This window comes from Stigmatopora nigra, chromosome 10, assembly GCF_051989575.1.
Source record: "Stigmatopora nigra isolate UIUO_SnigA chromosome 10, RoL_Snig_1.1, whole genome shotgun sequence".
Classification (NCBI taxonomy): domain Eukaryota; kingdom Metazoa; phylum Chordata; class Actinopteri; order Syngnathiformes; family Syngnathidae; genus Stigmatopora; species Stigmatopora nigra.
This window is the reverse complement of record NC_135517.1, coordinates 15,124,990-15,139,951: the sequence shown is the minus strand read 5'-3', so window position 1 is coordinate 15,139,951 and position 14,962 is coordinate 15,124,990. Positions and strand designations below refer to the sequence as shown.

The 14,962-nt window shown below is 39.3% G+C and overlaps 1 protein-coding gene across 2 annotated transcripts in view; it reads right to left on the bottom strand.

Moving 5' to 3' along the window:
* cntn2 (contactin 2) overlaps positions 1-14,962 on the bottom strand; it is a 64,667-nt gene that overhangs the window by 21,596 nt on the left and 28,109 nt on the right. Inside the window, exons 11-14 of one of the 2 annotated variants that reach the window (XM_077726297.1) lie at positions 12,018-12,147; positions 11,755-11,905; positions 11,526-11,653; positions 2,352-2,393 (exon numbers count right to left, since the gene is read on the bottom strand). In XM_077726297.1, the coding sequence (XP_077582423.1) occupies positions 2,352-2,393; positions 11,526-11,653; positions 11,755-11,905; positions 12,018-12,147 (451 nt within the window). The remainder of the gene's footprint in view (positions 1-2,351; positions 2,394-11,525; positions 11,654-11,754; positions 11,906-12,017; positions 12,148-14,962) is intronic. The other variant, XM_077726298.1, reaches the window with a different exon arrangement.

Sequence of the window (14,962 nt, the reverse complement as noted above, 5' to 3'; positions counted from 1 at the left end):
TTGTTTGAGCTCCCCCCATTTCTGAAGTCTGTTAATAAACCTATTTCACATTAAATTGATCTCACCCTTACTTAACCTGCTCCTAAAGTTGTTTTTTCAGACCTAACACTTTTTCACTTCGCGGCTTCAACTTTCGTAGCTTTACTGCATTGCAGATTTTTTCCGAAAAAAAATCATAAAAATATAATAATCCAGGCTGAAACTTGCAAGTGGAAGTCACTTCCCTGTCTTGCGCTTGCCACTAGGAAAATGGGGGAAGACAGAAGACTGTTACTCAACTAAGGGAAAAAAAAGCGGGCAGTGGGTGGTGGCAGTCATTTTTATCCGAAAATAGAGCTTTCTGATTTGAAAATAAAACTTGGTGGGCAAATTGGACGGCAGAGAGCATCAGGAAAGTTTTTTTATTTTTAAAAAATTTATTCTTATTTTTATTTTTTAAATGCGAGCCCCGGGCGGCATTACGGTGGATGGCATCGCCCTTGTTCGAAAATAGAGCACTTTGGACGTCGATGCAGAGCAGCGTGGTAGTTGAGATTCCATTTAAGTCCAGGCAGTGGGCTCAGGTCGTTCTGAAAATAGAGCTCCATGGACGGCGCGGATTTCCCGGCCTGTCGGCCGGCGATCCGGCGGCCAATGCTCGCGGCGTCGGCCGGCGAGGTCTGCCCCGCCACCCGTTTTCATCCCGAACGTGAAGCTGTACCTCAGTTAAAGGGGGATCCACTTCAACGACCTGTACTAAAACTCCCATTAACCTGTTTTCTTGGATTTATATAAAGCAGTGAAGAATTAATTTTGCTGTGAGTACAGCCAGAATGTAGGAAAGTATGGTTTCATGCTTGCTGATCAAAGTGCCAGCTTTTATTTAAACATTGGGTTGTGCCAGTTAAATAGGGGTTGTTGGGTAAACCAAGAAAAATATCACCAGGTGCCAGATTAACACCGAGATTAACAACGAGGAGGTATCGTGAAATGTTTTCTAATTTTGATCAGTGCTCTTTTTCGATTACAGTCATACATCGACATATGAGTGCCCTGATATACGAACAATTTGAGATACTAGCAAAATTTTGGGCAAATATTTATCTTGGGTTATGAAAACATTTTTGATATATGAGCATACAGCGGACGCGAGAAGCTGCTCATAAGAACATCATGGGTACTGTCTTTCTGGTCTCAACTCCCTTGTGTAACGTCTCGACGAGTACTGGGCGGAGTGTTGCATTTTTTTTCAGTGTTTTCTTCCCGTTAGTCAGTGCCCAGTTTCGATAGTAAGTGGCCGTGTGTTATCCTATTGTGAGGACATTTGTGTGCATCATTTTGGGAATATTTTGAAGGGAAGGCAAAAGCAAACAACCCTCGATAGGTTGCATCAGAAAATCCGGGTGGAGGCGGGGCAAATAGAGCTATTCCGGGAGAAGAAAGGTATCAACATTTAAAACAAAATTAGAATTAAGTTCAGTGTAAGGTTAGATTAAATTAATTTTTAGTATGTCTGCATCGTAATCCAAGTTCATTTAAATTTGTTCATGTTATGTTATGAGCATTGTTGTCGTGCAAATTCACAACTACGCCAAGCAGCGCCGACTCTACTATTTTTCCTGTAGAAAAAGTACTGTGCAGTGACTGCTGGGATATGTAGTTCTTTTGTCAATACGGTTTTTCTCCGCTACTTCGCGGTTCAGCTATCGCGGACTCAGAGCTTCGCAGATTTTTTGGGGAAAAAAAATACAAATATTACATTGAAACAACACATTTTACAGTTTTTTTGTTATAACATGAATTTCACTCTCTATTCTATATGGTGTACTGTATACAGGGGGGTAAAAAAAATAATTAAAAAAAATTAAAACAAAATAAAAATAAAAATTGGGAATTCAAATTAAGCATTTTTGAAGGGGAATCCCTACATCGCGGAAATTCACTAATTGCGGGTGGTCCCGGTCCCCATTAACCGCGATAACCGAGGGAACACTGTACACCCAATGTATTGTTTCCTGTATACATCGTTATCAACACAGCTTTACGAAGGGTGGCAGGCAGTGCCGAGCTAGTTACGCTAGCTACTAGCTAGCTACTATTTGCGAATGGATTGTGGCCTGTATACCTCGAAATCAACACACCTTTACGAAGGGTGGTAGGCAGCGCCGGGCTAGTCAATCAATCAATCAATCTATCTATCTATCAAGTCGCCAATAATTAAAGACACACACTGGAACCGGCTTCAATCAATTCAAAACCAAGCACTCAGGATAGCATCCGGATGTCTCTCTATGTCAGCCATAGACCACCTGCATGCTGAGTGTGCGGTTATGCCTCTGAAGGAGCACTGTGAAATGATCGGAAAGCAGTACCTGGCGGCATGCCATCTTGAAGGCCATCCAGGTCGCAGACTCCTTCAAGCAAACCAGAAACCAAGAAAGATGAAAAAGACCATCATCACACAGCATGGCAAGGAAATAGAAAAAGAATACGACAAGCCAAATCCTACCAAAGAAGACTACAAACAATGCGTCAAATCCATTCAAACCAAATAAGTTCAAAACATCCTCAACAAGGCAAAACCCAACAAAGTCCTCAATGCCCGACCACCTCTATTAAACCAAGAAGAAAAACTGCTGAGCAGGAAGGTGAGATCCGAGCTCACCAGGCTCAGATCAGGCTACAGCAGGAAACTAAACAGCTACCTGTCCAGGATCGATCCAGGAATACAAGATGCCTGCCCAAAATGCAACTTTTCCCCCCACAATACTGAACATCTTTTTTCGTGTACAAATGACCCCACAAATCTAACCATCCAAGACCTCTGGACAAGACCAAAGTTGGTCGCAGAATTTTTAAAACTAGACGACTAAGAGAACATTTGTAACCTGTTTTTCTATCATTCCGACATACAATACAATTGTTGGGTTTATTCTGTTTTACTATTATAATAGTTATATTAATTCATTTCTTTATTAAATCATTCTCTTTCTTTTCTCTGTATTAATTCATTACTTTGTTAAATCATTCTCTTTCTGTTTTTCAAAAGTGTTGAGGTCACACCAAGTCATCTTTAACCTAGACAGCCTGTTCCAGGATGGTTATACAAACAATCCACCCAATCTGGGTCCTTGAGATTTGGTGGGCCCTTGGTGACGAGGACAGGGCTATTCGGACAATAACAAGAATATTGTTATCGTTATGTAACCGTACACTTCGGGTTTTTCTGTATGTAACGATTATATGATTATGATTATATTATATGATTCTTAGGTCAAGGAGGTTGTATAATTACTCTAATCTAAATGTTGTTAGGTCTAGTCCCTGTTTTTGTTATTAGTAAAATACTTTGATTGTTATTGTAGTCCCAGATGTTGTTTTTACTCATACGTGATGGAATGATCAACAACTCTGTAACTTGTGACCATAAGAATGGGACGAAAACGTCTATTCGAGGAGACGTTCGGAAGTTGTAAGGGACACTTGCTGTAACGCTCCCCTCCGGAGGCTTTTACCTGTTGTATCCATTTCTATTTAATTAAATGTCAATAATTGAATAAGATGTCTTCCTGCAGTTATTGATAATTACGGACGAAGGTAATTATTAATGAACCTGACATTTTGGTCCTTCTGAGCCATGGAGGTCAATATACCGGAGCGAGAACCCAGGCGCTGCTGTTCGACATCTGGTAAGTGACCGTGCGCACGGCGTCTTCAAAACCCTTGGTGGGCCGGAGTTTTTCGACGGGGGCGCCTGGATTCTCGGCGGTTGAAGACTTTTCCTGCTGGAGGGAGACATCTGATGGATCTCGGGTAAGTCCACATTAATGTCTGCATGTTGTGAAGGTGTTTACAAATGCGTTAAAGGGACATTGTATGTGAGGCCCATTGTTGGGCTGGTTTCGCGTCCTGGGTGACGGCGATAAAACCCTGTGTTTATACTAGTCAATGGCAGGTACGGTGGGGCACTTTGCTGGAAAGTGTCCTGTGTCTCAGGGGTAGGCACGAATATATTGTACTAGAGGTACAATATTGGGGCCGGGGAGTGTCCTGTGTCTAAAGGGTAGGCACGAATATACGTTGTATGTTGTTTGTGTGGTTTCTGCAGTAAAATTAAGATAAGCCTAGGAAATACAGTCGAAGGAGTGATAATAATAAAAATAGATATAATAAAGTTAACTCTGTGAGGCACACGAACTCACTACAAAAAAGTAAAATATGGGAAACACGTGTTGTAAGGCGGGTTTGGATGACGATCCAAAAAATACGTCTAACTTGTAAGGATTGGAAAAAATTGGAAAGACAAAGCGCTTTAAAAATATTACACAGCTATATTTATGGATAAATAAATATGGGTTTGCTGGCCAGCTTGAAATGCATAAAATGCAGGATAATAAATGCATTAATGCATAGAGGTAATATACATATATAAATAATATGTGAGTGGATAAAAGTGTAACAGCTTGTTCCACAGACACTAATGGAGGTAATATACATATATAAATAATATGTGAGTGGATAAAAGTGTAACAGCTTGTTCCACAGACACTAATGGCGAAATAAGGCCGGGGAAAAGTTAAAAAATACTATTTTGGGAAAATAGTGGGGGCTCCCTCGGATAACGGGGATATATTTAAGACCGTGGCGGCGGGAAAGTACTGTTTGGTAAGGAAAAAATAGCGGGGCCTCCTCGGCTGACGGGGAAAATATTTACCGAGATAGGTGACGGGCGCGTAGGAAGTTTAACAAAAATAAAGGGAGCTAGAAAATTAATGGGGACACTGGTATTTGATTTGGTTAATCCGGGTATGACGTTTTGTGATTACAATAAATTGGTTTTTTTTGTGATGCTTGGGCTTGTATAACAACAATTAGAATGGTTATTTCCAAGTGCTGGTGGTGCTTTGTTAATATAACCTATATGTACTGTCAATTTACAGCAATGTGATGGCTTATTGCAGCTTGGTTTTTGATCCCGTCCGCTAACGGGAAGATGGTGTTTAAAAAGACAAAAGAATATATACAAAATGATCATTTAAATTTTAGCAGGGAATGTCACCTGTGTTTTTATTATGCTCTAGACTTGCCAAAAAATGTGTCGACTGCGGGGGAAGCGTTTCTGGTGCAGCGGCTGCTGATTAGATGGGAGTGAAACATGTGGGCCGCGGGGCAGACGATTTAACTGTGTTGGGCTTTCGGGAGCGTTCGGACCGTGTAAACGACTAAAATTTTGTGATCCCTTCCTAAGACATTATAATAATAATAATTGGCCTTGGGGGTGCTGAAGCAAACTTGAGGGCAGAAAATGGGTTTTTGCCATATTGTTGTGCTTGCAGCATACATATTCTGGATATATGGGGTCTTGGAAAAATATTGTGATGTAGTTGAATATCGGAAGAGGGGTTAATTTGACGTTTTAATGGTTGTCTTCTCTAAAAAGCGTTGTATTTGGGCACAGGGAAAAAGCTGGTTTGTAAACATAAGATAACAATGCTGTTTTCGCAGCAAGAGTGGAGGTCATAGTTAACGGCTAATTGCGTTTTCTGTTTGGACTTTTCAGAATAAGAACAATACATGGGCTGCAAGAAATGCAAGGTTATGCGAATGCTTTCGCATTGATATTTTGGGTTTTAAAATGAAATGTATTAAGAGGATAGAAAATCTGTTTAGTAAAAGGTTGATTTGGTAAAAAGCTTTGGATTTGGGAAATAGACCAAAATAGTCATTTTTGAGCAATTGTGGATTTCAAAGGGCTCTTAGTTAAAGGAAACTAGCTTTTGGAGGATAAAATAATATTAATACTATTTCAGAATTTTTTGATTATTCAAAATACTTTAATCCAGGAGGTTGGCTGTTTAAAAAAAAAAAAAAAAAAAAGGCCAGGATGACAAAATTTACAAAATTATGGTATATTGGTGACGATAAGGTTTTTAAAACATTAAAGTTTGTAATTAGGAATTGTCTAACAAAAGGTTGATTTCTCTCATTTAATTGTTGTAGATTTTTGTTTTGGTAACAGGCTATGGGAAATGACTCGTGTCTTAAGTAAACATCATATGAGGTGATTTACAAAGTATAGTAGGTATTGAATTATTTGGCTGTTAACGACATCAGATGGGAAATTTACAATGCAATAGTGGCATGATAAAATTCATGGCATTCATCCAAATAATTAGGTGAATTGTAAATAAAATAATTGATTTAGGATGAGCATATTTTCCCTAAGAATGGAGTAACATGGAATGTTTTTCAAAGTGCACTTGAAAGAACATTGTCTGTTGTCCTGGCAGGAGGAAATATGCTTTGTCACAGGTCATATTGATGACTTTAAGGATATTACGGATTGGATAAGCATTGGTCAATTGATACAACCAAATAACGTTGCTTTTACGGCTTTAAGGGCATGCAAATTGGTGAGAACTTTAGCAACGATGGGGTTAATACGCCTGAATGTTACAGTGATAACGAGTGACAATAACAAGCTTAGATAAGGGAGGGAAAGGAGAAATTCTCCAAATTCCAGAATCTGGCTTAGAAACAGGTTATGTTAGTCGTTTTGGGTTTTTGACAGGATGTGGTAGTACATTAATTCTGGGAAATTTTGGGAAATTGGGGACCCCATATCTAAAACAAGTTTGAGACAAATGTGTAAATAGGCTCTATTTGGCGCTGGATGCACGAATTCTAGTGGGGCCTTTCATGTTTTGAAACAAGTGACGCTTTAGGTAGATGGGTTGTCTATGAACAAAATGGGATGGGCGAAATTCGCTTACAAATTAGGCGTGTTATCTTGGTTCATAGAATTTGGAGTCAAGGCGACGTAATAAAGGCCATAGGCGTCATGTTGTATAAAATAGGCGTGGATGAATTAGTTTTACAAATGGGGGAGATTATCTTATCACCTGAAACAAGTAGAAACAAAATTGGATGGCCGCATTAAAAGGTGATTGGCATGCTATTAAAGGGAATTGGGATTTTCAAAAAACCTGATAGGGGGCCATTAGGTCATGGCGGCTGTAAAAAATAAAAACTTTAGATGTGAAACTATTCCGACCTCAATTCGGGGAACAAACAGCTAAACTGATAGCATTAAAGAGGATATAACTTTGTGTGAAACTTGAAGGAAATTTTTTACAAACGGTTAAAATGCTAGAGTGGGGGTGTGTATATTAAAGGATCTACTAATGAATGGGGGGTGGATCCAGACCTTCCGGAATGTGGGGTATTCATGGCGTCCTCGAGAATTTGTGGATTTTCTCCGGGTACTCCAGTTTACTCCCACAAAATGAAATTATGGATGCTAGACTGGTTGAACACACTAAATTCTTCTGTTTATGAGTGTGAGCGTGAATGATAGTTTGTCTTTTTGTGTTTTTTGATTGGCAGACCACCGAGACATAATCTATCAATAAAAGAAAATAATTTGGGCTTGAGTCAAGGGAAGACCTATGTCTCGACAAGGGGGAGGTGGCCTTGCTACAACGGCACTACAAGGCTTAGGGTTTAAATCTATATGCATACCCACATATCCATTTCAAAAAATACATATAGATTTTATTTTATTTTTATTAGATCATATGGATATCATTCCACGATATGGAATTCCAGAAACTATTTATAGTGATAATGGCTCCCATTTTGTTAATATAATAGTTGTCTACCATCCACAATTGGCGGACCTTATATGAAGTCCTGTTTGGTAGACCTTACAAATTGTTATTATTCACTACACAAAGACAATTGGATGATGAGGCGAATCTATCAGAAAAAAAAGAAAAAAAACGCACACACCAAATTTAGACTATCAGAGGGAGATTTTGCTTGTCAACAGGAAACGGACGAAGCGACGGTGATTCTTGAAGACTGGATGCTGATAAGCAGCATAAAAGAAGAAACATCGGAGCAACGCAAAGTGGGAGGGTCCTTGTTACTGAAAGGGGACACGGATGCACCTTTCCCACAGTAAGAAGGTTGTCTAAATTGAAACGTTTCAAGAGGAAAACTCCCTAAACAAAGACAAAAAGTCATGTTGAAAACAATTATTGCTTTTGGGGCAATGAGATTAATGATGATTGTGATTCTATTCCTTTCCACAGTAGGGTTGTTTTCTCCAGTTGGAGAAAAAGGCGGAGGCGTTTCAATTGAGGATACACCTTCTTACGGGAGGGTAAACCGAGAAACATACACATTTACATTTAATTAACATTACCTACTAAATCAAATTTCCAAAATGAAAATATATATTTGGACTCGGCGACGTCCCGGTTGCCATACAAAGGGGCAATCTATGGTGGGAAATATGTGTGGTACATTAACAGCAAAAAATTGAAGATTGGGAAAAGCCTTGTTGCAGAAATTGGTCAAGATTGGAAAGCTTGGACTGACATATTAACCTGTGAAATTTATTTCTGAAACAGGGATTTCCCAAACGGGGGATAATTGGGCGCTGTTAATGGAGTGTAAAGAAGGCAAGCACTATGTGGAGCTACTTTGGTAAAAGGGTGGTCTCAATTGAAACATTGAGGGGACGGGTAAAATAAACTTTCTGACTTAATAAAATACGGGAAACACCAATATTAATTGAAAAGATTATTGCTCAGCAAGCAATACCATAAAACTATAGGGAACTCTTTTATATTGGGTTTGACGTCTCCATATGGTTTCAATTGAGACTAAACCATCTTACAAAGGATTAGGATAACCTACCAGACAAGAGAAAATACGATGGGGTCTAACAACTCCCTCAATCACCATTCTTTTGGGGAAAAGTGTTTTTACAAATGAAAAAACGTGCCCTACTTGGCAAGAAAGAAAAAAATATTGAAACAGTGTTTATCTTGTTACGCAGTAAATAGGAAGTCAATTTTTCCACTGTTTAATCATTTTACCTGCTTAAACCTTACAGGGCATGGTCTGAAGCTGGGGGCGATAAATGAGACGTGGTGTACCGGCGTTCTAAAACAAACTACACCCCTGATACCACGTTCTGGCCTATGGTGGCGGGGTGGTAGATAAATTATACGACTCCTGCCGAAACGCGGCAGGACTAGGTACTTTGGTCTCACTGCTCTTACCGATGTCTGTTTTTCCATCCACAGTGGAGGAGATACAATTGGCGGCTCATAATTCGGAGGTGAAGGGTCGACCCTCCCGACATCGTCGAGAGGCATGGAGGGAAGGAGATCCAACATACATTGATGCGATTGGCATCCCCCGGGGCGTACCAGATGAGTATAAGCTGGCTAATCAGATCGCAGCAGGTTGGGAGTCTATCTTCCTTCTAATCACCCCAAACAAAAATGTGGATAGAATAAATTACTTACATTACAATGTTCAAAACTTGGAAATTATACTGAACAGGGATTTGTGGCCATGAAGGAACAACTGGCAGCTACCAGTCTGATGGCGTTCCAGAATCGCATTGCGGTGGATATGATCCTTGAAACAGGGGGCGTGTGTGCAATGTTTGGAAAACAATGTTGCACCTTCATACCGAACAACGCGTCACCCAGTGGATCTCTCACCAGGGCCATTACTGGCCTGCAAACACTGAACCGCAATATGCAAGAGCACTCTGGAGTAGATACGTCCGCATTGTCAGATTGGTGGGATAAGACCTTTGGAAAATCTAAAGATTTGGACTATAGGCACAATTACCGCTATCCTAACATTGTGTGGGTGATGTAGTATCCCCTGTTTGCGCTCCTTGCTAAGCCGACTTATAACTACTGCAATGGCCCCTACAAATTCTAAAGTACATGAGTTGTATCTTATGGGACGGTTTGGGGAAAGCAGTGAGGTCCAGGAGTACGGTAAATCCGAGGACCAATTGGACGAATAAAATTATGTTTTTTCTCTTTCAGACCAGCCATGGGAGTAAGGAGTAGGCGGGAAAAATCACAGTCACCCGACATTACCATTTAGTGATTACTAAGAAATGACTAATAACATACATATTATAAAAACGGGGGAATGTTGGGTTTATTGTTTTACTATTATAATAGTTATATTAATTCATTTCTTTATTAAATCATTCTCTTTCTTTTCTCTGTATTAATTCATTACTTTGTTAAATCATTCTCTTTCTGTTTTTCAAAAGTGTTGAGGTCACACCAAGTCATCTTTAACCTAGACAGCCTGTTCCAGGATGGTTATACAAACAATCCACCCAATCTGGGTCCTTGAGATTTGGTGGGCCCTTGGTGACGAGGACAGGGCTATTCGGACAATAACAAGAATATTGTTATCGTTATGTAACCGTACACTTCGGGTTTTTCTGTATGTAACGATTATATGATTATGATTATATTATATGATTCTTAGGTCAAGGAGGTTGTATAATTACTCTAATCTAAATGTTGTTAGGTCTAGTCCCTGTTTTTGTTATTAGTAAAATACTTTGATTGTTATTGTAGTCCCAGATGTTGTTTTTACTCATACGTGATGGAATGATCAACAACTCTGTAACTTGTGACCATAAGAATGGGACGAAAACGTCTATTCGAGGAGACGTTCGGAAGTTGTAAGGGACACTTGCTGTAACGCTCCCCTCCGGAGGCTTTTACCTGTTGTATCCATTTCTATTTAATTAAATGTCAATAATTGAATAAGATGTCTTCCTGCAGTTATTGATAATTACGGACGAAGGTAATTATTAATGAACCTGACAACAATACAGAACAAAAAGAAGCTTGACCCCCAGAATTTAGTACCAGAGAGGCTAATCAATCAATCTATCTATCAATTGACCAACAAATCAATCAATCAATCACTCAACATTTGGGTGTTCTAACCAGTGAAAAGAAAGGAGCAAATAGAGGATAAAATTGTGTTTGGCATCATCAGGGGTTTGCCCCGTTTTTTACATTTATTTATGATGATAGTTAAGCTGATAAAACTAAGTATATTTCATATACATACCTGTCAACCTCTGCCGTTAACTACCCCTATAAATGATAATGATTCCCCGTACAAACCCCCCAAAAAACGTACAAACACTGTACGACGCATGTTTACTCGCGGTAACTTCTTTCTTACTATGTGGCTCCTCCATGCTTGCTTCCACGATATTTACTCTATGTATATCTACGCATGCGCATGTCATCCTTTATCGATATTGCCGTACGCACCGCTAAAAAAATACATACCATTGAGGATAATTTTTGCTGGTATACCGTGACAATAGTAATGATCGATGACAGTTGCGTCGTTGGCTACCAGCCTACGAGACTATCTGGATTTTAGCCAAAACGGTCTTGTTGAGATCGGTTTTCATAAATATAGGCGATTTAAAAAAAAAAAATCCCTGTACAAAAGTCGGTATACGGCGTACATGATTTGAAATGGTAAAAAAACGTATAAAATACGTATAAAATGTACAAGTTGACAGGTATGCATATAGCGGGAAATATTATTATTTTAAATCTGCAACAGACAGGATAAATGTTTAATTTTGGGCATCCAAGATGAGACGCATTGCATTTGCTTCTACTCGGTTGCTAAGAATGGTAGTTTAATTCATTGCTCTGAGAGTGTATATAATATACCTCTGACAGACAGGTGTCCTGTGCTGTTAGCTTTTCCCAGGTAATTCTCAGCAAAGCAAGTGTATTTTCCTTCATCTGCTCTGCTTATGTTAGTGATCCACAAGAAGCCATCGCGAGTCACAGTCACCCTAAGTGGATATTTTACAAAGTCAAAAAGGGAGCGAAAAGATTAGGGTATAACTTGCTCTTGTCTCTCACTCTACACTCTGGATGTCTTTAGTGTCAAGACCTGCTACTGTTTGTAAGCAGCTCCGTGCCACGACTCCAGAAAAGGCTGGGTTTTGGGGCTGCTTGTGGGCGACACTCAATCATCACTTGTCCACCTTTGGCCGCAGGAATCAGTTTTCGCACAGGGTTTAGTCTGAAGTCCGGAGCTTGAACTTAAGTAGGAAGAGGGTGCAAAACAAAGATGATGGTCACCAAACTTTAGCAAAAGACAGGGGTCAATAAGGACACTGTTATTTTGTGGTACTGTAATAGACTTTTTCTAACCTTGGACTCTTAGCTCAGCAGTAGAGTAAATTGTTCCATGCTTGTTCTCAGCAACACACTGGTACATCCCAGAATCCTCCAAAGCTAAGTTGCTAATTTTCAGACGAACTCCATTCACTTCAACTCTATCCTGTAAAGCAGACTCAGTTTGGTTCGCGGGCAACATTCATGCCAATTAGATCTCCATTTCAGACATAATATTTAGATTTTTAAAAATAAATGAATTAAAAGAACTGGATTAAAAGCCCTGAATATTCAGTTTTTTATAGACGTAAAACAATGTTTATTTGAGCTTTTTATATATATTTTTAGATTTGGCAAAATTATTTTTGAGCTAAAAATGGAATAAAATATTTAAAAATTACAATCATTGATTTAAAAGGGGGAAATCAAGAAAGTTAATATACATCTATACTCTTCATTTTAATTTGATCCTAAAAAAGAAAGTCGGCACGCATGATTCACTTTGCCAGGCCACACAAAATGATGCATTGGGCCAGATTTGGCGCCGGGCCGCCACTTTGACACACGTCCAGTAAAGTTTTTAGGGTAAAACTGGCAGAAATTAATTTGCAGTTCAATTATTTTCTTCCATTATTTTTAACTAGCAGAGTTTCCTTTTGTCAAATGGACAGTCCCATCCGTGGTTTTGATACATTAATCATTCAGATAAATATGATTAAAAATTTTAACCAATGTTCCCTCTAATTTCATACATGTCTGGGCATACATACAGTCTCTCTAAGCACACTAAAGACCATTGTAAGCAACATCAGAAGTGCTCCCTATGGCCACGCACCAGTATCGATAAAGGATCTAGTCATAATAAATGTAATTATTAATATCCTTACATAAACAAATCTTAATAAATGTCACGAGAATATACACAAACCTGACTTAAATTTCACATTATTTTCCTTATCACTTCTCATTCTTTCAAATGACTTCTCTGCTGATTGTGTGGCTTGAGGTAGTCTAGTTTCCAATTACAGAGGTACCTCGAGATACGGTTGTTGCAGGGTAACGCGCTTGTAACATAACAGAAACTAATTTAAATGAACTTGGATTACAATGCAGACATGCTCAAAAATAAATTTAATCTAAACTTACACTAAACTTAATTCTTATTTTGTTTTAAATTTTGATACCTTTCTTCCTCCGGCTTGGCTCTATTTGCCCCTCCTCCACCCTTACTTTCAGATGCGATCTACCGAGGGTTGTTTGCTTTTGTGTTTTCTTTGAAATATTCCGAAAATGATACACACAACATGACACAAGACATTACACGAGGGAGTTGCGAGCCCTCAAGATAAATATTTGCCAGAAATTTCACTCGTATCTCAAATTGTTCGTATGTCGGGGCACTAGTATGTCGAGGTACCACTGCAGTAGATATATTTCCATTGGAAAACTTGCCCACAACTTTAGCTTCAACAACTTTAGACTTCACCCAGTTTCACCACTACTGCCATTTGCACATACACAGACAGCCATTCCAACTTAAAATAAGCACAGTTCTCTTTTACTTTAGTTTGGGGTGTCGACGTTTCACATTCATTTAGCAGAGTTGGCATTAGAATCACTTAACTCTGTCACACTGTACATGCGCAAATATAATGTCAATGCCATGATTGGCTGTGTAGTGCATCGTATCCTAGCATTGGCTTGACACCTGTCACTCACTGAATTACACAATAAAAAAATATACCAAAGATATATGGTATACAAGGTGCTCGGACGTTTGGTCGCCGGCCTTTTTGTCGCCGGTCTTTTGGCCGCCGGTCTTTTGGTCGCCGGTCAAATGGTGACAGAGAGTTTACTGTTGAAACCAGCTCTCAAAATTATATTCATGAGAGAGAGTTTAATATCTAAGAGAGATAGTTTAATATCTAAGAGAGGGAGTTTAATATCTAAGAGAGAGAGTTTAATATCTAAGTACTGTTGAAACCAGCTCTCAAAATTATATTCATGAGAGAGTTTAATATCTAAATATCTACTGTTGATTCATGAGAGAGACAGAGAGTTTAATATCTAAGTACTGTTGAAAACAGTAGATATTCAGATATTAAACTCTCTCTCATGAATATCATTTTGAGAGCTGGTTTCAACAGTACTTAGATGACCACCCTAACCCCTTATCCACTCACACCCATACCTAGGAGCAATTCCAATCAGTCTACCATGGAGGTCTTTGAAATGTAGGAGTGCCCAGAGGAAACCCACGCAGGGGGAGAACATGCAAACTCCACACAGATGGACATGACCTGGATTTTGCCAGAGCAGGGAGGCCGGCATGCTAACCACTCGGTCCACCGGGCCGCCCTAGTATCTAAATAAAATCTAGAATTTAAAAATGTAAATAGTACTTTAAGAACTGTACTCCACTTAATTTACATTTAAAAAAACAGTGTTTTGGAGTTTTATTCCAAGTCTTCTTCGTCAGATTCAAGAGGTATTTTTCTTGTACAAATATTGCTTTTGTTTTGGTCTTGACGCTGTCAAGTTGATTGCCAAATTCAATGCCAGCGACATCATCAGTCTCCTCGCAAGTAGCTCAATCCAGTGTGTCGACGTCCCATCGTCATGCCAGCTTCACGGCCGTATTTACGGCTTAAATCCATCATAATGCTGGTTCATTTTCTTATTGGAGTCAGGGGTGTTCGTGAAATTGCTAATTTGCATCACGTGCGATGCGAGTTTCCGGCGGTGAAAAACGGCACGTGTGCGCCGGTCATCAAGCAAAAGCAGCAGCGCTTCGGGAGAAGAACGGTCGCTGCAATGTGGAGCACGGCAACATGGGCGGAAAGACCAGCCTCTACACCTCGGACCTGTTCACCTCATGAGAATTAATTTTTAATTAACATTAAAATGGTTCTTGCCAGCTGAATTATGTACAAAAGTACGACAGTGTAAATTCATTTATGCCGCAATTAAGTGCTACTCAT